Source organism: Populus trichocarpa, chromosome 14 (assembly GCF_000002775.5).
Source record: "Populus trichocarpa isolate Nisqually-1 chromosome 14, P.trichocarpa_v4.1, whole genome shotgun sequence".
Taxonomy (NCBI): domain Eukaryota; kingdom Viridiplantae; phylum Streptophyta; class Magnoliopsida; order Malpighiales; family Salicaceae; genus Populus; species Populus trichocarpa.
The window spans coordinates 12380236-12404645 of NC_037298.2; the positions used below are offsets into that span (position 1 = coordinate 12380236).

A 24410-nucleotide genomic window follows, 5' to 3' on the forward strand; every position below is an offset into this window, starting at 1 on the left:
CGGTTCAAACCGGTTTGGCTTGGTTTTTTTCCGGTCTGGCTCGGTTTTTTTCGGTTTTGGTTCGGTTCGGTTCGGTTTTCTTGATTTCAGAGTTATAAAACCAAAACCGAACTGGTCGGTTTTTTCAAAATTTTAATCGGTTTTTTTTCACGGTTCGGTTTTTTCGATTATTTTTTCCGGTTTAATCGGTTTTTGATTTTTTGCTCACCCCTAATAGTGGACAACCTTTCATCTAGTATAAAAAAAATGGAGTGAACAATGTTTCATCAACTTCATCAAAAACCAAAAAAAAAATAGACGAGACACGTGGGTCTAGGTTTCCCGGCCCAAGGGAGCCTGTGCTCTTGGGTAGATGGTAAGGCGTGTGGGACTAGTTTGTCGGACCCAATAGTGCACATGGCCTTTTTTTTTTTTAGATTTTGATTATTTTTAAAATTTTGATTAATACTCTTTTTAAGTAGTTTTAATTTTCATTAATTTTTTATTTAAATTTAAATTAATACTCTCTCTCCTTTTTTATTGTTTAATTCACTTTTTTAAATATAGGGTTTTTTATAATTATTTTATATTTTTATAATGTTTCAAAGAGGTTATTGTAATTTATTTTTAAATTTATATTTGGTATAAATAAATTGTATTTACATGATATATTTATAAAAATAAAAATAAAAATTATTTTGCATCTATAAAAATAAGTCATTTGTTCTTTGTAAGAAAGAATATCCTCTAAGATAAAAAAAAAAATTAAAATTAAAATGTATAAATCTAAAAATTAAAATTAGGGTTCTATCTTTGCATATTTGTGTCCTTTCTAATAAAAAAAATTAGCTTTTTATTTTAGCATTTAATTAGTATTAACAACTGTTTCTTAGTTTAAATGTTCATATGTTTTTTTTTAATTTTTTAATTTATTTTATTAAGTATAAGCAACATCGTCAGCTTTGTACTCCTCATCGTGCAGAGCAGACAATTTATCAAACCAATATGTTGCTCCCTCTCTTTTCATTTTCTCTCTCTCTCTTGATTTATGCTCTTCAAAGAGTTTTGTCATGGATCCTGCGCGTGTTCCCCACAACAAGCACTCACAGTCCTGAAGCAACCAGCATTACACATGGAACTTGTAAGTAGAGTAATTAAAAAGGCAACTTTGTCTGACATGATTTAGAGCTAGCAAAGGCAAGTTCCCTCCCTCCCAATGATAAACTAGCCACGGTCTCCAGGACCATAATACACATCCAAATAGGAGCATTTTGTTCTACACCAGTTGAGGATTTATGGATGTTACAAGACCATGGCACAAGGGAGCTTCTATCTCACTCGTACAGTTTCTGGAGCTCATCTTTAAATTTGGACTTCAGCTGCTCCCTCTTTATCTTGAGGGCAGCAGTAACCAAGCCAGACTCGGGTGTCCACGGATCTGGCAGCAACTTGATCTTAGCTGGAGTTTCAAACTTGTCCAACCTCGAAGCTTTTGCTACCTGCAGAGATAGAATGCTATCAGATCTACAGAAAGGATTCTGTTTCTTCCTCTATATATATTAACAACTGCAAACGCGCTTGCTTGACATCAAAAAACTATAAACCTTTCATTCCAAATATGTAGACAAATGCAAACAGATTCAGGTGGACTTTAAAGGTCACATAATGAAACAATGAATTAAAATTTCCATCCAAGAATTTACATCAGGTACATCTTGATAGATGAGACAGGCACATCTTGCCAGAAGACCGGAAGACATAAGTGCACGTGCAATTCAAAGCATAGTCACAAAATCAGAAGCTATGTAAATATTCATTCATGTTTCGTCTTGCAAATATGAACCGAGTTCAACAACAATAAGAAAGTTCACTCGTTCGTTTTCAGCAGTATTAACTAATCAAAAGCATTTCAAATAGCTTTCCCGTTGACAAGCAAAGATAATTCAAATCATCATCACCAAATCAGAAGGTATGGCAATATTCATTCATGTTTCAGCTTGGAAAATGAACGAATTCAGCAATAATAAGAGCTCCCGTGTATGAAAGTTTTAACTATTCATAAGATTTCAAATAGCTCTCCAGTAAGCAAGCAAAATAAACCAACCTTGGAAAGTGATTGTTCAACCTCACTGACAGCATCGGCTTCGTTACACAGTTCAGAAAAGTTTTGGTGCTGGATGCCAGCTTCCTGGGCCCACTTCTCAAGCATGCGACGGGATGGAACAATTAGGGCAACACAATAGTTGTGGAAGGGATTTGCATGTACCATGATATTATCAACATAGTCACTCGACGTTAATGCTGCCTCCACCTGCAATCAGGGCACAAATCAACATTATTGGCACATCAATGCATATGTATGTACCTTAGAAATACTATCACAAATTTTCAGATTAAGATTTATAAACACCTTTCCAAGAGAGATATATTCTCCATGTTGAAGTTTGACGATATCCTTCTTCCTATCAATAATTTCAAGGCATCCATCAGGGTGAAACTGCCCAATGTCGCCAGTATAGAACCAACGCATGCCCCTTTCATCAACCTATAGCAGGTCGAGAGAACCAGTTTTCCATGTCTGAGCACACAGCAGAGTAAAAGGAAAAGGAAAATGCACATTCTCACCCATACAGAAAACATACGCGTGCGCTCATGCAAGCACACTAAAGAATACCTTGTAGACCTCATTAGTCTTTTCTTGGTAGTTGAAGTAACCGGCAGTCACGCTGAATCCCCCAACTACAACCTCACCCCGGGGCATTGGCTTGTCGGCCACTGTATACCCACCTTCTTCCCAAGAAACAAGCTACAATACCAAAACAACGGAGTTCTTCAAACTAATATTCTAAAATCTTACAAAGTGAGCATCCCTTCCTCTGCAACTATGTTTTTTTTTTTCACAAAATGTGAGGTTCAGTTTGACCATAACCTTGAAAACGTAATTAATGTCATGAATAACAGCTTTTGGTTGATATTGGTTAATGGTAATCCTTTTTGGAGTATAGGCTAGTGCAAGTTAAGATGCAGAAACCTAAATAGATTTTTCAGAAGTCTCTCTAAAAACCAAGTCTGGTTCAGATCCTCAAACTAAATATTTTTTTCCTTGTGTAGAAATATGCCATACCTTAATGTAGCAACATGGAAGAGGAGGTCCAACACGGCCCACGGACGGGTCGTCCCACTCAGTGAAAGCAGCTCCAGCACATGTTTCTGTCAAGCCATATCCTTGACCAATAATAGCCCTGAAGATGAAAATTGTGCGCTGAATATCAACCTAAATTGATAACACTGAGAGTGGAAATATAGTATGTTATAAATACCATTTTACATAAGCAAACCATTTTAAGCACTGAAAGACTGATCTAGCATGGTAGAGAGCTTATTCGTACACGGTTTGCAGACATATGCATGAATGCATGCCATCCCAAACTAGTATTTCATGGATTTTAAAATCCAATAACACCACATGTCAATGTACATGTTTTATGTTCCCAGTTACTGGTAATAAGTATCTAGGTTTTTTATCTCCACTATCTGACCATACAATAGCAGATCCAAGAGCACAACAAAGTTACTTCCTGGTGTCCAGGATACAAGATGGTTTCTGCCGAACTCCAGAGGACAGTTCTGTCCTACACATTGCAAAAACAAGAAATGCTTTGTGCTCTCATAGATTAGGTTCTGATGAATAGCACAGCCAACTATAATATATTGTCTCCTAAAGATGACACTGGAAAAAGTAATGAAAGGAGTACAAAGCAAAAAATTAGAATGAATATAGAAGTTTCTTCCTTTAATTATCTTGGTATTAGTAAATGAGAATGTCATTACCCCATGCAGATGTTGGTGAACCGCTGTGAATCCGCAGATAAAGGGGCTCCACCACATAGGATGAATCGCATACGAACTCCTAGTATAGCACGTATTTGTTTGAAGGCAATGACATCCCACAGCATTCTCTCCAGTCCCGAAGCACCAAACCAGCTTCCTTCTATGGCTGCCATTTTGCGCTTATATCCAATGTTGAAAAGCTTCTTTGCTAACCCTCCCTTCTCCTCAACCTGATGCAGATCAAAAAGGCATTAAAGAAATTATTTACCTAACGATGAGGGCATTCTCATCTTACACAAATGCATTAATAACCAGTACTGTAGAACTATATGGTGCAGATATTAATGTTGATTCAGTTCACACCTTTTTTAGAACTCCATCCCGGACACGATCTAGTATGGCTGGAACTGCCGGCATGAGAGTAGGATTTAACATAGATGCATCACCCTTGGTTCCTTTCTTAATTTTGTTAGAAGTGTCTGTCAAAGTCAATGCTGAACCGTAGCCAATAGCACAACCTACAGACAACATTACAGACTGGACAACCACAAAATTTAGTATTTATATGTTATATGTTACAAGTAGCATAGGAAAGAAGTATATGTAATTGAGTACCTCAGCTGCCAGTTCAAAAACATGGGCTAGGGGCAAATAAGCCAAATATACATCATTGCTACTCAGTTTTGGAATCACCGTCATAACTGCTGCAGCAGTGGCTACAATGTTGCCATGTGTAATCATGACTCCCTAGGTTGCAAGCAGGATGCAGGGTCAGATCAAAAGAACGCATGCAATTGTAGTGAAGAAGTAATAATGAAGTTGGAATTCAGTACTAGTATGAAAAAAGTGAAGGAAAATAAAAATGCAATGCTTGGAGGAATATGAGATACTGGACTCAATATACAAAATTAAGCCTTTGCATTCTTAGGAACAACCTGCACTAGGAGTTTCATTGTTCTCGGTGTCTTGAAATATGAGATACTGGACGCAAGCCTATTTTCTGTTTGGACATATGCAACCACAGAGAGTGATCTTCTGATTCATATTCTTTACAGGAAGGTCTATTGGCAAGATTTACCATGCATTGAGTTCCAATCAGTTATGCAAAATGTGAGAAACTACAGCACCGGACAAACCTTTGGCTGGCCTGTACTGCCACTTGTGTACATAACAACAGCAATTCCATTCTTTGTAGGTAAGCTTGGAGGAACATGACTGTTCTTCCCCAGTTCCTCAACTTCAGAAAAAGATGAAACCTTCCAATAGCTTGTGCTTGCAGATAAGCCCAAATCATTTGTAGTTTCTCCATCTTCAAAGTAAATGACATTCTTAATAGTTGTTATTTTTGAGCTTATTGCAGCTAGCGTTTTCAACTGCTTGGGATCACAGATCAGGGTAGATACTTGAGTCTGTCCACATTTTCAAAATTCAAGTGAGAGCCATAAGAATCTGGACTTTCATAGAGAAAAAAGTAAATGATTTAAATGCCACAAATTAGTTACATTATAGATAATCTAATCAGGTAAATCAAGTGCACGAAGAGAAGAGAATCCCATACCTCATTGAGTGAATGGATCAAAGCATCCACACCTAGAGAAGCATAAATAGTGACAACAGTAATGTTCTGCCGAAAGCATCCCTGTACTCCAACAAAAACAACATTCAGTATTGGCTGTACACCCATCATTTATCAGGGATAAAAAGAAAAGGAAACATATAAGCACTGCAAACAAGAGGATACCTGAAAGGCAATCAACCACTCAGCCCGAGTATCAGCAAAAATTGCAGCACGAGTATCCTCATTATGCCCTAACATAATAAGCCCGGATGCAAAGTTACAAACACGATCAAAAACCTGTCCATAGGTTTGCCATTCATAATCACCCAGGTGCAGCTTCTCAAACTTCCTACCATCACTAGCAGTAACAAATTCCTTACTAATTAGCTTCCTTGTTCCAAGAAATCGTTCTGGCGAATGCTTTCTACAGGACTGCTCAAATAGAGCTGCCATGGTTGTTGCCCCTTTCCAAGGGACTTCAACTAGCTCAGCATGCCGGGCATTGCGAACTGCATAACCTGCCTCACCGCCTACCTCTACCGGGACTCCTCTCTGTTTCACCTTTTTCTTTCCCATGAAGATGGTAGAAAGTAATATAGGTATGAGGATAGCAACAGCAGCAGCACCCACAATGCCATATGTTCCATAGCCTTTCCCAACTGACGAGTAATCATTAGAGTCCAATTTATCTAGAACAGGTGAGCTCGGAAAACTTCCCTCGGAATCAGCCATTTTCAATGCTTCTTATATGATGGTTTAAAGAATCACCTGGGATGGATGACAAGAATTAGAAGCACCATCATCTCCCATCTTTCAAAAATGAGAAACAAACAACAGAGCTACAAGGATTTGTACAAAATATAATACCATTTAAAATAAAGGAGAGACAGCACAGTGGATCTAAGGATGTTCCTTGGTGTCTAAAACTTGCATTAAGGTAAAGAACATGCAGCCATACACTGCAACCTCAAAACCAAGTTCCTTAATGATCAGGAACCAAAGTAAACATTTGTTGTTTCACTGTAAATTAACTAACAGTCATAGGTCACATAATTTTGAAAAAGAATCGCAATTTACTTAACTTTTGAAAAAGAAAAACGGATTAAAAAGAAGAAGCAAGCAAGCAAGATGGGATCATGGATCATAGAATAGAATATAAAGAAGGCAGCAAGGATATAAAGCTTGTTAACATCAAAGCACTGCTGAATCCAAAAGTACTACTCCATAAACTCAATAAAAAGAAAGAAAACACCACTACTACTCTGCTGTGTTTCTATAGCTTTTACCTCTGGAAGATTATAGGAACCGAAGGAAAAAGAAAGTAAGCAGTCTTGGACTTTTACCCTGTCTCCCACTCTCACCTTTTTCTTTCTCTTTATACTCCTCCTCTTCCTCCTCCCCCCAATATATATACTTCTTTTCTCTTTTCCTTTGCTCCACTTCTGATCGTTACTTTAAGTAGTTGAACTGGTAGTACAACAAGTGTATTTTCTCTTTTAATTTTTTTGAGTTTCAATTTTAAATTCATTTATAAAAATTTGTTCTCTCAAAATACTCGAATATATATATTCTTAAAAAAATAATCTTAACTGATCTCGTAACGTAAAATAAAAGAAAGCACTGCTACTAAAAAAATAAAACATTGGGAATTGTATGACAATTTAAAATTCCACTTGGCATTCCAGAAGGGAGAGTGGCGTGCTAACCAAGCACAATCCCCGTGCCATGTAGACACGTGTCTCGTGGGTGACGTCGCTATTATTATTATTATTTGTATTATTTTATTTTATCATTAGTGGCGGTGACAAAGAAAGAAGAAGAAGAAGGGGAGAGGGGGAGGCGCACACCTCAACTGGAGATTCCGGAGACTGTCTCCGATCAAATTAAGTAATGAGAAAAACACTTGGGGTTTGGAAGGTTCTACTAGTTGATGGGTGATGGCTAAAACAGAAGAGAAAAGAAGATGCCCTGTCATGATAAGCCTAGAGGCAGCCATTTATGACCTTTGGAGCTGAGTTTTCTAGAAGGTATAAAAGCACAGGCTGCTATGCAATGTCAATGTAATGCTCCATCTAGATGACTAGCTAGCACTCGGTATTTTGGCAATGTTCACACTGGCCACCTGAGGCAGAATTAAGCAAACCATTAGCTCAGGATCACGACCGAGCACAGGAGTTGCTCAGTTTTCATCACACAATCCATAATAGCCTGAAACTGGTATTCCTGTTTTGCTACCAAAAGAAAGGGGCAAATCTTCAGGATGATCCAGAAATTTGACTTTCAGCTGGACATGCCATCACAAGATTCATAACCACGTCCAGAGGTATTTATGCTTTCGGCAGTTAATGGAAGGATAGCATACGATTTTATTTGCAGTGCTTTGCCCTCGAGCAAAGGCATGTTAGTACAATCAGATACAATGGGCATCGTAATCGTCACAGTATGGTTAAACCCAATTTGAGAAGAGACATAGGGAGGAGGGTGTTTCATGTAATTGTTGGCTGTGAGACACTATGAATTGCGTTTAACACTTTCTTCCACACGAGTGAGGGCATCTGTGAGCACATCTATTGTCCAGTCCTTCAAATCGTCCTGCAGATAACAAGAGAAAAATCATTGAACACAACAATTAGCATCCGCATAGAAGTACCTTAGAAGGGAAACACGTTTTGTTTGCTATTTTGCAAAATAGATTAGAAAGCTGTTTGAGGAAAGTGGAAAGCATTTCCCAATTATCAGATTTCCAAGATTACAACAATTTACTTGACCGGTTGTATCATGAATGCAGAAACCATAATTTTCAGCTTGGTATGCAAGAACAAAGAGAGGATCATCAAAGGTGACAACACAGGTGAATGGCTGAGACTCTGAAACAGAGAAACTTCAAAACAAACCATGTTATAGATAGCAGTCAAAACAATCAACTATCACGGTAGGACATTCACTTCTAGGGTAAGAAGCAATGGCTACATAAATGATGTTCTTTACTGTTTAATGTTAATGGCAACTGTGAGCACAATAATTAGCACCAGATTGCTGGCTTGCTGCTGTTTAAAATCAAGGCATATGCAACTAATAATTCCTAATGCTTTGTGTATGAGGCCAGGCATTTCTTTTTCTTTCTTTTTTTCTTTTAGAGAACCAGACCACACATTTGTTAAAAACATCTGAAAATAACATCACTAGATGTTAAGCAAGCCAGGAGCTACATTGCGTCTGTTGAGCATCATGTCCACCACCTCATCAACTTAGATTGAGAGTGACTTGACAAACAAAAAGAATCAAATTTTGAAATAGCATACTGTTATGCAATGTCAACATGAGTTTCACTAAGAAAGCATTGCCACGATAATATTCATTATCGATCAATTGACTGTTTCCTAACATCAGGAGAAAAAGGATGCAATAATTAAGCGAAAATGTACAAAGATGTGCAGCTAGATATCCAAACAAACCAAACTGTGGTAGTCTCCTTCAAAAATTTCATGTCCATAACTACAGTTGGCATCATCACATTCACAACCTAGCACGTGCAGTATCCCTCATATATTATCTCGGCAACCCCTAAGCAACATATGTCCCCAATATTTCCGATACCACATATGATTGGTGATGACATACTCTATGGAAATCATAATTTAACAAACTAAAAGGTAAAAACAATTGACAGAATGCAAGTTAATTACAGTAAGATGCATGAAAATAAGCTTTGTAGCATAAGTATGCATCTTCCTACAGTCCTACCACTACATATTGGACATCCTCTTATAAAAGCTGCATTGCTGTTCATAGTATCAAGGACAAAAAAATCAGGCAGATGTAACATCCATAAGCTAAACAATGGGCGACAGCTCACAATTATACCATAACCACGTCTTATAGATTCGCTTATTAAGGGGTAAAAGATGTGAACAAATGCACTCCCTATCTTTACAGTCATCCCTGTGATGGAAATGCGTTTATCAGCCAGACTACATAATGAAGTAGTAACGAAAAGAACAGGATGCCTCACCGTGCGCACCGGTTCTTCAGTTCTTATGCGTGCATTAGGACGAGCAAGCTTGGATTCAAAAGGAGTCCTAGGCCTCACTTCTCTAAACTCCTCCCATTCCTCGCGAGTAAGCATCCTAACTGTGCCTTGACCAACTGGGGCATTCTTAATTTTGCGCTCTATCATTTCTTGCGAGTGTGAATCATCATACTTGAGTTCAATTACCAGACAACAAAATCAATCCATTTAATTCATTAATCAACAAAATCCAAAACCAATTAAAATCGGAATGTCACGACATACCATCATGAGTAGCTTTGCAAAGAGTGCAGTTCCAACAACAGTGAGAATCATGGGCATAGTTGCAGTGTCAAGAAATGACAAGGATTCTGGAACCTGGACAAAAATGTCGTCTTTTTTTTTAGACTTCTTCTTTGACCTCCTTATTTTCTCCAATTCCGTTACTCTTCTCTTCAGAGTTTCCGTGGCACCATCACGGGACACTGTTGTATGCAAGTGTCTCCCACATGACATAACTGCTTTCCCAAACCCTAGACCAATACCACCATACATGACTTTTCAAGACCAATCACGCAATTGATTTGGCCCCAATTGAATCGGAGAGAGGGAGAGAGGGAGAGAGAGAGAAGGATCTTGCATCACTTACAGACCTCCATTGCAGTGAGCTGGAGATTTTCTTAGGGTTTAAATGATCAGGGAAAGAGAGATGTAAGAGAAGGAGAAAGGTCTGAAATTTGTAGTATTTGGTGGGCTGTAAACTTATTTCACTGCCTTGTGAGCCCAACCCATTAACTTAATCATGACTAAGCCAGTCGAGCTAAAAAAATAAATTCTCTTGATATTAGGTAGCTAGTGCTGGAAAATTTTAAAAATAAATTTATTTAATATTAATATTTTTATATTTTTAAATTATTTTAACAAGTTGATGTTAAAAATAAATTTTAAAAAAATCAATATATATATATATATATATATATATATATATATATATTATTTTCTTTTTACTTTGGTAAGTCTTTTAATTTAAAAAAAAAATTAATTTCATCGTTTAATATTAAATTAGTCTTAATTGAACCTGGATCTATAATTTCACGGGTTGTAAATCTAAAATATTAATCCAGGTTTAAAAGATTTTTTATTCTTAAATTAATCAAGGTTACTACTATCTTTTTACATCTTTTTTGTAAAGTTAAATTACTTGAACACACTTAAAAAAACAAAACAATACTTAACTTGTGTCTAGGGTTTTTTTTTTCTTAAATTTCACTCTTAAAACTTGATTTTAGGGGGTTAACCGTGATTTTAATGGCAATTTGGTCTTTTAATGATATCAATAATAATCGTTAAAAACCATTTTATTATTTTCGGTTCCATTCTTCGATGTTGATTGGTTGGGAAATAAACTTCATGAGTGATTTTTTTGTATTTTGTATATAATTATCATGGTCTTAAACAAACATTTATCTTAATGTTTTGTACTTGAAATTACGAGCATCTATTATTTTGTCTGCTACCTTTTCCTCTCTTATTATCTTTTTTAATGAATTGTTATTGTGTATCTTAGCTTCTATTTTTTGAAGTTTTTTTGATTTATTGCTATTTGTTTTGGGATTCATTATCAATTATAATTGATATTTTATTATTGGTTTTGAAGAAATTTGATTCTTTGATTATGTCAAGTAAAAAGCTACTAGCTAAAAACATCTTTTTTTTATTTCATTTATTTTGTTGGTTATATCTCTATTGTCACAAGAGTTTGGTGTTAAAAAAACTTTGTTTCTTTGAGATTATTTTTTGGTGGTTATTGATACTGCCCATGAGAACCTTTCTAGCATTTCAATAGAAAATATGAAGAATTGATTATGATTTGTCAATGGTTAAAAAAGGAGTATAAAGAAATATGAAAATGATTATATTAGGGATTCAAATAAGTGTGCTGAACTAATTTCATATCAGCCATCATGGTTATTATAACCATGATAAGATTAAAAAAAATGCATGTTGTTATATAACTTCCTTGTGGTGTCCTTCGAAACTTCTTTGTTCTTAACCTTAAAGATATTTGCCTTTTTGATTATGTCGGCTCACTAATTACAAGCAAAAGACATGTATATTTAATTTTGATTTCATAGTTGGTTGTGCATTTAGAGGTTTTCAATCATAAAAGCTTGTTTTTTAAAATTATTTTGTATTATTGTTGAGGATTCCCGTAAGAACTCTACCAACATTTAACTAAAAAACATAAAACATTGCTTTTACTCTATCAATGGCTAAAGAAAGGCTTTTAAGGATTATGAAAGTGACTATGATAGGTGTTCAGAATAACATGTAATAACAATAGATGAATTTTGAGATACTATTATAAGATTTCCCCATGGTGTGTATATGTTGAGGTTTGTCATATCTTCATTCATCCTTTTCAGTTTCTTAAGCTTTTGAGGACTGCAACAACCTTCGAAGTTCCATTCAATCGCAGATGTAAGAAAATTAAACCAATAAAGAAACATTGCACGTCCCATAGTATGAGATTTTTTATACTATCATTGATTGTATTGGTTTACAAACATGTACTAAGATTTTGTACATGCATGCTTTAGTTTTGTATATTACATGGTATCGTAGCTATCTACAAGTGCATAAGTTGTTTCTTTGAAACTGAGTTGATTCATCATATCAACTTTCTTGGATGTCTTTTCAAGATACTTCACTCATTTATTCACTTTTTTATATAGTTGATCGTTATTTGTCATTTTTTTTCTAACAGGGTCGTTTTGTTGAAAAGAGCCTTGTATATTAGTCATGGATTTGGACTGCTAGAAATCATAAACTGATTTTGCTCTAGATTGTTAAACAATTCAAATCAAATAAAGAAAAAAACAAACATAAGAAAGGAGGAGGCTAGGGTTTCATAGATCACTTTATTCTGAAATTTATCATTTAACCTAAATACAAAAATATTATATATAGATCAAACTAAATATACTATTATACTCTTAATAAATAAAATAAAATAAATATATTTCTTAACATCTCCCCTCAAACTCACGATGTGGCAGTTATAAGCACGAGAGTTTGCCAACTAGAAAATGAAAACAGGAAATGAAATGTGACTTGGTAAAAAAATCTGCAATCTGCAAAGAAAAGAAACAAAAGAAAAATTAATGGTGTCATGCTTGAGATGATGTCGAGTAAGATGACAATCGATCTCAATATGCTTAGTTCGTTCATGAAAAATTGAGTTATGAGCAATCTGAATGAAACTCTAGTTATCATAATAAATAGGAGTAGGATGAGAAAATGAGACTTTCATATCCGCAAGTAACCAACGTAACCAAACAATCTCTTTGGTAGTAGATGTCATAGCACGATATTCTGCTTTGGTTGAAGATTGATAAATAATAGATTGTTTCTTGCTCTTTCAAGAAATAAGAGAATCACCTAAAAAGATATAAAAACTAGTAATAGACTTATGATCTGTGGGATCACTGTCATGATCAGCATCAGAGCATGCACGCAGCTCCAAGGAAGAAATGGATAGAAATAAAAGACTCTGAAAGACTGTACCTTGAAAATATCATAAAATACAAAGAACAACTGCCCAATAAATAGTAGTAGGAGAAGCAACAAACTGACTAATAACATAAACATTATATGCAATATTTGGATGAGTAATAGTGAGATATACCAATACCTAGTTTGTTAGTAACCTTGGTTTCAAATTCTAATTGTAACATAGATAACATTAAATTCCTTTTTTTTTAAGAATGATTATACTCCTTTTAAGCCATATATGTATCTATACTATGTACCATGTAGGGCGCATCTCTACTTTGGAGTTCCATCAAACACCATATGCCTATATTATTGTCCTTTCTTTTTACTAAGCATGTGTTATAAGAATCTCCTAAATGTCATTGCATTGTTGATCTAATAAGTTTTAGTCTTTCATTTATGCTTAAAGAAATTAGGTTGTTTGTTGTGTAAGGTTACAAGAATTTTCTTTACAACCCATCACCATCATTTATATTTGTGCTTTGAAAAAAAATTATATTTTTTTTCTTTTTGTTTACATAGTGCATGTACTTCACTCATATTCGCTAAATGATTTTTCTAACTTGAGCAACTCCTAGTTCAAGGAGTTGCCTTTTAAACTTTCTCACGTTCACACACAAAACTTATATTATTTTTTTTGTTGTAGGATGAATGGTTTAAATCTCGTAGATGTGTTCATTCAATAGATGAGTTAATGGCAGTTTTATCCTCACTTTTGCATAGAAAATTTGGAAACCCTATCTTTATTTGCATACATTTTTGTTAAAAATTTTGTATATGACTTTATGACTTTGCTTTATTAGGTATCATTAGCACCTAACGATCCTACTTAAGCTATTTTGCTTTGTATTTTTCTTTACCCTTGCAAAATACACTATGAAATCTTACTTTTTCAAGGCATTGAAAGGTGGCCTGCAGAGTAACACACATAACTTATCTAGTTTTCTAGCTAGATCTACTAATTCGTGGGCCACAACATTGCCATCTCTTTTAAAATGTTTCCCACTAAAATCATTGAAACAAGAAGTCAAGTAAACTATGTCAGCTACAACAACCTCCAAGGATGAGAATGAACCATCTTTAGATGAGTTGTTTAGTTAGTTCACCAAATACAAGGAGTCTGATTCCAGTATAACATTAAACCAATTATCATCCCTTATTAATTGAATATCGTAAAGAGCAACACATGCTTCTGCTAGAACCAACAAAGAATAAGGATGAATATTCTTATAAGCACTTGATAGAACTTGCCCACGTGTTAGGTTTTAAATACTCTATTGCAAGTGGAGTATTGGAAGTTGGCAAAAGCTGCTCTTGTTGTGTTAAAAGAAATACTAGTTAAAGATCATCATGCTTTGAAAAGTTATGATGTCTTTAAGTTTTGGAAGGTTATGTTATTACAAATGCAATAGTCAATTCCTCTTCTATATTGAATTCATATTGACAAATTAAAGCATAGATAGCCAAGACATATATGGAAGAGAATATTTTTATGTTAGCAATTAAAATTAACAACTAACATTAACATTAATTGACGAACATACTAAAAAACTAGGGTGCACATTGGTTAATCTTAGACCCTGGACTTTTTAAATTGCAATTTCATCCTCCTAAGTTATATGATCATGATATTATAGGTCGAGGTGTCTTTTGATTTATATTTTCTCTTATACATAAAATATTTAAGGATATTTTCGTAATGAATTAAAGACCAATTCTATAAATATAAAAATTCATTGGTAGTTAAAAAGAGAAATTAAAAAAATAAGGACCAAAAGTAATAAACAAAACAAAATGGACCCCGTTTTGATATTGGTATGAAAAATCTCAATTTGCTCCTATACATTTTAGTTTATCTATTATTTGGGCTTTGAAATTTCAATATTTTATATTTTGATCTAAAACTTTATTTTTCTTATATTTAAGTACTTGGAAGATGAGAAAGGAGAGAGAAAGTCATCATAAAATATTAAAAAGAGAGAATATTATAAGTTATTGATATTCTAGCTAACAAAAGGGTGATCTTGGGGTCAATGTGTTGGAATTGTTTATGGGAGTTTGATGAAGGTGGCTTTTCCCTCTCACGATGTCAAAAAAAATAATTAGGACAAATATATTAAAAGAACTAGGGTGTTCACATATTTTTTTCTGTTTTAATCTTCAAACTTTTTTATTTTTAATTTCATCCTTCTAAGATATATGATCATGATTTTATAGGTTGGGATGTCTTTTAATTTTTATTTTTTAAAATACACAAAGTGTTTTAGGATATTTTGATGATGAATTGAAGATCAATTGCAAAATAAAAATTTATCGGTAGTTAAAAAGAGAAATTGGAAGAATAAGGACTAAAAACACAAACAAAACAACCTGTATTTTGATATTGGCTTAGAAAATTTTAATTTTCTCCCTACTCTTTCCAGTTTATCTATTGTTTAGTCCATGAAATTTTAACATTTCACTTTATGATCCAAAACTTTTTTTTTTACATTTCAGTCCCTGAAAGTTGAGAGATGAGAGAAAAGGTAGTCAAAAATATTGGGGAAAGAGAAAGTTAACGGTTGTCGACATTCCAGCCACTAAAAAGGATGATCTTGATATCAATGGATTGGGCTTTTTATGAGAGAAAAATGGAGGTAGTTTTTCCTTCTTATAATGCTGGAAAAAGTAGATCGGTGTTGCAAAATATTTTTTTTATTTGATTTTTTTTATTTTTTAGAGAGATTATATTTTGTTTTGTGATTGTAAATGGATTTTTGAAAGGCTTTTATGATAGTTTTAGATGTTTTCAGGTGAAAAATAAGTTGAAAATAGGCTTTTAGGATCCCAAACCAATGGTGATTGAAAAACATTTTGATGGCTGTTATAGTGAACGACCTGTCATTCAGTATAAAAAAATGAAGCAAACAATGCTTTGTCAACTCCATCAAAAAAAAAATAGCTCAAGCACGTGGGTCTGGGTTTCCCAGCCCAGGGGGCCTGTGCTCTTGGACGGATGGTAAAGTGTGTAGGACTAGCTTGTTGAACTCAATAGTGCATAACCTTTTTTTATTTTTATTCTAGATTTTGATTATTTAAAAAAAATGTTAATTAATACCCTCTTTTTAAGTATTTTTATTTTTTATTAATTTTTTATTTAAAATTAAATTAATACTCTCTTGCTTCTTCTTTTTTTAATTGTTCAATTCACCTTTTTAAATATTAGGGTTTTTTATAATTACTTTATATTTTTACAATGTTTCAATGTAATTTATATTTGATATAAATAAATTGTATTTACATGATGTATTTATAAAAATAAAAAATAAAAATTATTTTGTATCTATAAGAATAAAAGTCATTTGTTTCTTTGTAAGAAAGAATATCCTCTAAGCATTAGTAGCTCTCTTGATAGCTTAGGTTTAAATGATTAAAGCAAACCAAAAACCCTGCGGCCTTGCCTAGGTCGGCTTCTTTTGTGCTTCAGGTTCTGGAACCGTAACATATATAACAACAAAGGGTACAGCAGTGTGTGTGAAAAAGCTACTTAATTGGGTTTTGAGGAGTATTACTCTCGTCAGCTGTGTACTCCTCATCGTGCAGAGCAGACAATTTTATCAAAACCAATATGTTACTCCCTCTCTTTTTATTTTTCTCTTTCTCTTGATTTATGCTCTTTTAAGAGTTTTGTCATGGATCCTGCGCCTGTTCCCAACAACAAGCACTCACAATCCTGAAGCAAGCAGCATTACACATTGAACTTGTAAGTAGAGTCATTACAAAGGCTGTCTGACATGATTTCGAGCTAGCAAAGGCAAGTTCCCTCCCTCCCAATGATAAACTAGCCACGGTCTCCAGGACCATAATACACATCCAAATAGGAGCATTTTGTTCTACACCAGTTGAGGATTTATTGAAGTTTCAAGACCATGGCACTAGGGAGCTTCTATCTCACTCACCCAGTTTCTGGAGCTCATCTTTAAATTTGGACTTCAGCTGCTCCCTCTTTATCTTGAGGGAGGCAGTAACCAAGCCAGACTCGGGTGTCCATGGATCTGGCAGCAACTTGATCTTAGCTGGAGTTTCAAACTTGTCCAACCTCAAAGCTTTTGCTACCTGCAGAGATAGAATGCTATCAGATCTACAGCAAGGATTCTGTTTCTTCCACTAAATATATTAACAACTGCAAATGTGCTTGCCTGACATCAAAAAACCATAAATCTTTCATTCCAAATATGTAGACAAATGCAAACAGATTCAAAATATCACATAATGAAACAATGTATAAGAATTTCCATCCAAGAATTTACATCAGGTACATCTTGATAGATGAGGCAAGCACATCTCGCCAGAAGACCGGGAGTCATAAATGCACATGCAATTCAAAACATAGTCACAAAATCAGAAGCTATGGAAATATTCATTCATGTTTCATCTTGGAAATATGACCGAGTTCAACAACAATAAGAGAGTTCACACGTTTGTGTAAAGCAGTTTTAACTAATCAAAAGCATTTCAAATAGCTTTCCCGTAGACAAGCAAAGATAATTCAAATCATCATCACCAAATCAGAAGGTATGTCAATATTCATTCATGTTTCAGCTTGGAAAATGAACGAATTCAGCAATAATAAGAGCTCCCGTGTATGAAAGTTTTAACTAATCATAAGATTTCAAATAGCTCTCCAGTAAGCAAGCAAAATAAACCAACCTTGGAAAGTGATTGTTCAACCTCACTGACAGCATCGGCTTCGTTACACAGTTCAGAAAAGTTCTGGTGCTGGATGCCAGCTTCCTGGGCCCACTTCTCAAGTATGCGATGTGATGGAACAATTAGGGCAACACAATAGTTGTGGAAGGGATTTGCATGTACCATGATATTATCAACATAGTCACTCGATGTTAATGCTGCCTCCACCTGCAATCAGGACACAAATCAACATTATTGGCACATCAATGCATATGTATGTACCTTAGAAATACTATCACAAATTTTCAGATTAAGATTTATAAACACCTTTCCAAGAGAGATATACTCTCCATGTTGAAGTTTGACGATATCCTTCTTCCTGTCAATAATTTCAAGGCATCCATCAGGGTGAAACTGCCCAATGTCGCCAGTATAGAACCAACGCATGCCCCTTTCATCAACCTATAGCAGGTCGAGAGAACCAGTTTTCCATGTCTGAGCACACAGCAGAGTAAAAGGAAAAGGAAAATGCACATTCTCACCCATACAGAAAACATACGCGTGCACTCATGCAAGCACACTAAAGAATACCTTGTAGACCTCATTAGTCTTTTCTTGGTAGTTGAAGTAACCGGCAGTCACGCTGAATCCCCCAACTACAACCTCACCCCGGGGCATTGGCTTGTCGGCTACTGTATACCCACCTTCTTCCCAAGAAACAAGCTACAATACCAAAACAAAGGAGTTCTTCAAATTAATATTCAAAAATCTTACAAAGTGAGCATCCCTGCCTCTGCAACTATGTTTTTTTTTCACAAAATGTGAGGTTCAGTTTGACCATAACCTTGAAAAGGTAATTAATGTCATGAATAACAGCTTTTGGTTGATTGGTTAATGGAAATTCTTTTTGGAGTATAGGCTAGTGCAAGTTAAGATGCAGCAACCTAAATAGATTTTTCAGAATTCTCTCTGAAAACCAAGTCTGGTTCAGATCGTGAAACTAAATAATTTTATCCTTTTGTAGAAAGATTGCATACCTTAACGTAGCAACATGGAAGAGGAGGTCCAACACGGCCCACGGATGGGTCATCCCACTCAGTGTAAGCAGCTCCAGCACATGTTTCTGTCAACCCATATGCTTGACCAATTATAGCCCTGAAGACAATAATTGTGCACTGAATACCAACCTAAATTGATAACACTGAGAGTGGAAATATAGTATGTTATAAGTACCATTTTAAATAAGCAAACCATTTTAAGCACTGAAGGACTGATCTAGCATGGTAGAGAGCTTATTCTTACACGGTTTGCAGACATGCATGAATGCATGTCATCCCAAACTAGTATTTCATGGATTTTAAAATTCAATAACACCACATGTCAACGTACATGTTTTATGTTCCCAATTACTGGTAATAAGTATCTAGGTTTTTTATCTCCGCTATCTGACCATACAATAGCAGATCCAAGATCACAACAAAGTTACTTCCTGGTGTCCAGGATACAAGATGGTTTCTGCCGAACATTGATTAGGTTCTGATGAATAGCACAGCCAACTATAATATATTGTCTCCTAAAGATGACACTGGAAAAGGGAATGAAAGGAGTTACAAAAGAAAAAATCAGAATGAATATAGAAGTTTCTTCCTTTAATTATCTTGGTATTTGTAAATGAGAATGTCATTACCCCATGCAGATGTTGGTGAACCGTTGTGAATCCCCAGATAAAGGGGCTCCGCCACATAGGATGAATTGCATACGAACTCCAAGTATAGCACGTATTTGTTTGAAGGCAATGACATCCCACAGCATTCTCTCCAGTGCCGAAGTACCAAACCAGCTTCCTTCTATGGCTGCCATTCGGCGCTTACATCCAATGTTGAAAAGCTTCTTTGCTAACCCTCCCTTCTCCTCAACCTGATGTGAATCAAAACGGCATTAAAGAAATTATTTACCTGACGATGAGGGCATTCTCAACTTGCACAAATGCATTAATAACCAGCACTGTAGAACTATATAGTGCAGATATTAATGTTGATTCAGTTCACACCTTTTTTAGAACTCCATCCCGGACACGATCTAGTATGGCTGGAACAGCTATCATGAGAGTAGGATTTAATATAGATGCATCACCCTTGGTTCCTTTCTTAATTTTGTTAGATGTGTCTGTCAAAGTCAATGCCGAACCATAGCCAATAGCACAACCTACAGACAACATTACAGACTGGACAACCACAAAATTTAGTATTTATATGTTATATGTAACAAGTAGCACAGGAAAGAAGTATATGTAATCGAGTACCTCAGCTGCCAGTTCAAAAACATGGGCTAGGGGCAAATAAGCCAAATATACATCATTGCTACTCAGTTTTGGAATCACCATCATAACAGCTGCAGCAGTGGCTACAATGTTGCCATGAGTAATCATGACTCCCTAGGTTGCAACCAGGATGCAGGGTCAGATCAAAAGAAAGCATGTAATTGTAGTGATGAAGTAATAATGAAGTTGGAATTCAGTACTAGTAGGAAAAAAGTAAAGGAGAATAAAAATGCAATGCTCTTTACTACATTCCTACTTGTCCCAATATACAAAATTAAGCCTTTGCATTCTTACGAACAACTTCCACTTGGAGTTTCATTATTTTCTGTGTCTTGAAAAATAAAATACTGGACTCAAGCCTATTTTCTGTTTGGACATATGCAACCAGAGAGTGATCTTCTGATTCATCTTCTTTACAGTAAGGTCCATTGGCAAGATTTACCATGCATTGAGTTCCAATCAGTTATGCAAAATGTGAGAAACTACAGCACCGGACAAACCTTTGGCTGGCCTGTACTGCCACTTGTGTACATAACAACAGCAATTCCATTCTTTGTAGGTAAGCTTGGAGGAACAGGACTGTTCTTCCCTAGTTTCTCAACTTCAGAAAAAGATGAAACCTTCCAATAGCTTGTGCTCGCAGATAAGCCCAAATCATTTGTAGTTTCTCCATCTTCAAAGTAAATGACATTCTTAATAGTTGTTATTTTTGAGCTTATTGCAGCTAGCGTTTTCAACTGCTTGGGATCACAGATCAGGGTAGATACTTGAGTCTGTCCGCATTTTCAAAATTCAAGTGAGAGCCATAAGAATCTGAACTTTCATAGAGAAACAAGTAAATGATTTAAATGCCACAAATTAGTTACATTATAGATAATCTAATCAGGTAAAGCAAGTGCACGAAGAGAATCTCATACCTCATTGAGGGAATGGATCAAAGCATCCACACCTAGAGAAGCATACATAGTGACAACAGTAATGTTCTGCCGAAAGCATCCCTGTACTCCAACAAAAACAACATTCAGTATTGACTGTACATCCATCATTTCTCAGGGATAAAAAGAAAAGGAAACATATAAGCACTGCAAACACGAGGATACCTGAAAGGCAATCAACCACTCAGCCCGAGTATCAGCAAAAATTGCAGCACGAGCATCCTCATTATGCCCTAACATAATAAGCCCGGATGCAAAGTTACAAACACGATCAAAAACCTGTCCATAGGTTTGCCATTCATAATCACCCAGGTGCAGCTTCTCAAACTTCCTGCCATCACTAGCAGTAACAAATTCCTTACTAATTAGCTTCCTTGTTCCAAGAAATCGCTTCTGGCGAATGCTTTCTACAAGACTGCTCAAATAGAGCTGCCATGGTTGTTGCCCCTTTCCAAGGGACTTCAACTAGCTCAGCATGCCGGGCATTGCGAACTGCATAACCTGCCTCACCGCCTACCTCTACCGGGACTCCTCTCTGTTTCACCTTTTTCTTTCCCATGAAGATGGTAGAAAGTAATATAGGTATGAGGATAGCAACAGCAGCAGCACCCACAATGCCATATGTTCCATAGCCTTTCCCAACTGACGAGTAATCATGAGAGTCCAATTTATCTAGAACAGGTGAGCTCGGAAAACTTCCCTCGGAATCAGCCATTTTCAATGCTTCTTATATGATGGTTTAAAGAATCACCTGGGATGGATGACAAGAATTAGAAGCACCATCATCTCCCATCTTTCAAAAATGAGAAACAAACAACAGAGCTACAAGGATTTGTACAAAATATAATACCATTTAAAATAAAGGAGAGACAGCACAGTGGATCTAAGGATGTTCCTTGGTGTCTAAAACTTGCATTAAGGTAAAGAACATGCAGCCATACACTGCAACCTCAAAACCAAGTTCCTTAATGATCAGGAACCAAAGTAAACATTTGTTGTTTCACTGTAAATTAACTAACAGTCATAGGTCACATAATTTTGAAAAAAGAATCGCAATTTACTCAAATTTAAGAAAGGAACTGCAAAAGAAAAAAGGATTAAAAAAAAAGAAGCAAGCAAGATGGGATCATGGATCATAGAATAGAATATAAAGAAGGCAGCAAGGATATAAAGCTTGTTAACATCAAAGCACTGCTGAATCCAAAAGTACTCCTCGATAAACTCAACAAAAAGAAAGAGAACACTACTACTACTATGCTGTGTTTCTATAGCTTCTACCTCTGGAAGATTATAGGAACCGAAGGAAAAAGAAAGCAAGCAGTCGCCAACCAAGCACAATCCCCGTGCCATATAGACACATGTCTCGTGGGGACGTCGCTATTATTATTATTATTATTTATTATTACAAAAGCTACAGTGAAATCACTGTAAATTAAAAGATTTTTAGTGTGGATTGAAATAGGATTTTTATTTTTTATTTTTTATGTGAAGTTTCTTTGGCTTTTTTTTTTCCTTTCTCCACTAATGGATGGCATCCACGTTATTAAAGAAACATGTTTATCGTATCAAAGTAATATAAGTCTGGCATATTGCGAGATCCAAATGAACTTGAATTAAGCATATTTGTTAAATCCAAACACCTCAGATCAGGAACGTTACTAAACCTAACTAAACTTGATTCAGGTATGAATACCAAATCCAAACACCTTGAATCTGAGATGTTGTCGGCTCATCTAAACTTAGTAAAGGAGAAACGTTGCCAAACCCAACTTGTTGACATCCTCTTGTAAAAGCTGCATTGCTGTTCATAGTATCAAGGACAAAAATCAGGCAGATGTAACATCCGTTAGCTAAACAATGGGCGACAGCTCACAATTATACCATAACCACGTCTTATAGATTCGCTTATTAAGGGGTAAAAGATGTGAACAAATGCACTCCCTATCTTTACAGTCATCCCTGTGATGGAAATGCGTTTATTAGCCAGACTACATAATGAAGTAGTAACGAAAAGAACAGGATGCCTCACCGTGCGCACCGTTTCTTCAGTTCTTATGCGTGCATTAGGACGAGCAAGCTTGGATTCAAAAGGAGTCCTAGGCCTCACTTCTCTAAACTCCTCCCATTCCTCGCGAGTAAGCATCCTAACTGTGCCTTGACCAACTGGGGCATTCTTAATTTTGCGCTCTATCATTTCTTGCGAGTGTGAATCATCATACTTGAGTTCAATTACCAGACAACAAAATCAATCCATTTAATTCAGTAATCAACAAAATCCAAAACCAATCAAAATCGGAATGTCACGACATACCATCATGAGTAGCTTTGCAAAGAGTGCAGTTCCAACAACAGTGAGAATCATGGGCATAGTTGCAGTGTCAAGAAATGACAAGGATTCTGGAACCTGGACAAAAATGTCGTCTTTTTTTTAGACTTCTTCTTTGACCTCCTTATTTTCTCCAATTCCGTTACTCTTCTCTTCAGTGTTTCCGTGGCACCATCACGGGACACTTTTGTATGCAAGTGTCTCCCACATGACATAACTGCCTTCCCAAACCCTAAACCAATACCACCATACATGACTTTTCAAGACCAATAACGCAATTGATTCGGCCCCAAATGAATCAGAGAGAGAGAGAGAGAGAGAGAGAGAGAGAGAAGGATCTTGCATCATTTACAGACCTCCATTGCAGTGAGCTGGAGATTTTCTTAGGGTTTAAACGATCAGGAAAAGGCAGATGTAAGAGGAGGAGAAAGGTCTGATATTTGTAGTATGTGGTGGGCTGTATGCTTATTTCACTGCTTTGTGAGCGCAACCCATTAACTTCATCATAACTAAGCTTGTTTGTTATTGTTTGTTAATGTGATTGTGATTATTTTTTAAATAATTTTTTATATTAAAATATATATTAATAATTTTTTTTATTTTTAAAAATTATTTTTAATATCAGCATATCAAAATAATTCAATACATACAAAATATATTACATTTTAACTAAAAAAAATTTTAAATTTTTTGAAAACGCGATTTGCACCGCGTTTCGAAACTGTATCTAAGCCAGTCGTGCTAAAAAAACAATTTCTCTTGATATTAGGTAGCGCGGTGCCCAAATGCTGTTTAGCAAAATTCTAAAAAATTAATTTGTTTAAAATTAATATTTCTTTATATTTTTTTATTGTTTTAATGTCCTAATGATAAAAATAAATTTTTAAAAAAATGAATGAATTATATATATCTTTTTTTTGTTTTGGTAAATTTTTTAATTTGAGAATTTTTTTAAATTTTATTATTTAACATTAAATTGGTTTTTAATTGAACTTGAGTTGCAATTTCACATGTTGTAAATCTGAAACATTAATTCATGTTTAGAAGATTTCCAGGATTAATTATTGTTGATTAAAATAGTAAATTTACCATTTTATCCCACAAAAACTTCTACATTTGCCCTCCTTCAATTATTGTGGATTAATCATGATCTTATGAGCAATTTGATCTTTTAATAATATCGATAATAATCATTAAAAAAACCTCTTTTTTTTTGTTTCATTCTTTGA

At 35.3% G+C, this 24410-nt stretch overlaps 3 protein-coding genes and 1 pseudogene across 10 annotated transcripts; all 4 read right to left on the reverse strand.

Annotated features, from left to right (window-relative positions):
• Positions 1-1105: 1105 nt before the first annotated feature.
• LOC18105364 (long chain acyl-CoA synthetase 8) lies at positions 1106-23027 on the reverse strand. Of its 8 annotated transcripts, none has more exons than XM_024585361.2 (13): positions 6655-6827; positions 6236-6327; positions 5552-6136; positions 5369-5449; positions 4947-5219; positions 4426-4557; positions 4174-4347; positions 3811-4040; positions 3104-3221; positions 2654-2785; positions 2390-2524; positions 2084-2290; positions 1106-1478 (listed from the first exon to the last, which is right to left on the reverse strand). In XM_024585361.2, exons 3-13 carry the CDS (start codon positions 6098-6100, stop codon positions 1314-1316), a joined length of 2196 nt encoding a protein of 731 aa, XP_024441129.1. In that variant the 5' UTR covers positions 6101-6136; positions 6236-6327; positions 6655-6827; the 3' UTR covers positions 1106-1313. The 8 variants fall into 8 exon arrangements, with proteins under 8 accessions (XP_024441129.1, XP_052303172.1, XP_024441128.1 ...); XM_052447212.1 differs by having other exon boundaries at positions 6236-6349; XM_024585360.2 differs by having other exon boundaries at positions 6236-6388.
• On the reverse strand, positions 7711-10108 carry LOC18105365 (uncharacterized). Its single transcript, XM_006375517.3, has 3 exons — positions 9663-10108; positions 9381-9569; positions 7711-7960 (listed from the first exon to the last, which is right to left on the reverse strand). Exons 1-3 carry the CDS (start codon positions 9930-9932, stop codon positions 7880-7882), a joined length of 540 nt encoding a protein of 179 aa, XP_006375579.3. The 5' UTR covers positions 9933-10108; the 3' UTR covers positions 7711-7879.
• LOC7469339 (long chain acyl-CoA synthetase 8) lies at positions 16646-21853 on the reverse strand. Its single transcript, XM_002321169.4, is given in 13 exon segments — positions 16646-17027; positions 17622-17828; positions 17928-18062; positions 18192-18323; positions 18638-18755; positions 19288-19517; positions 19651-19824; positions 19903-20034; positions 20421-20693; positions 20838-20918; positions 21021-21251; positions 21253-21606; positions 21706-21853. Coding segments are annotated over 12 exon segments (2196 nt in total). The 5' UTR covers positions 21571-21606; positions 21706-21853; the 3' UTR covers positions 16646-16862.
• LOC18105367 (uncharacterized) lies at positions 22731-23652 on the reverse strand (annotated as a pseudogene).
• Positions 23653-24410: the final 758 nt, after the last annotated feature.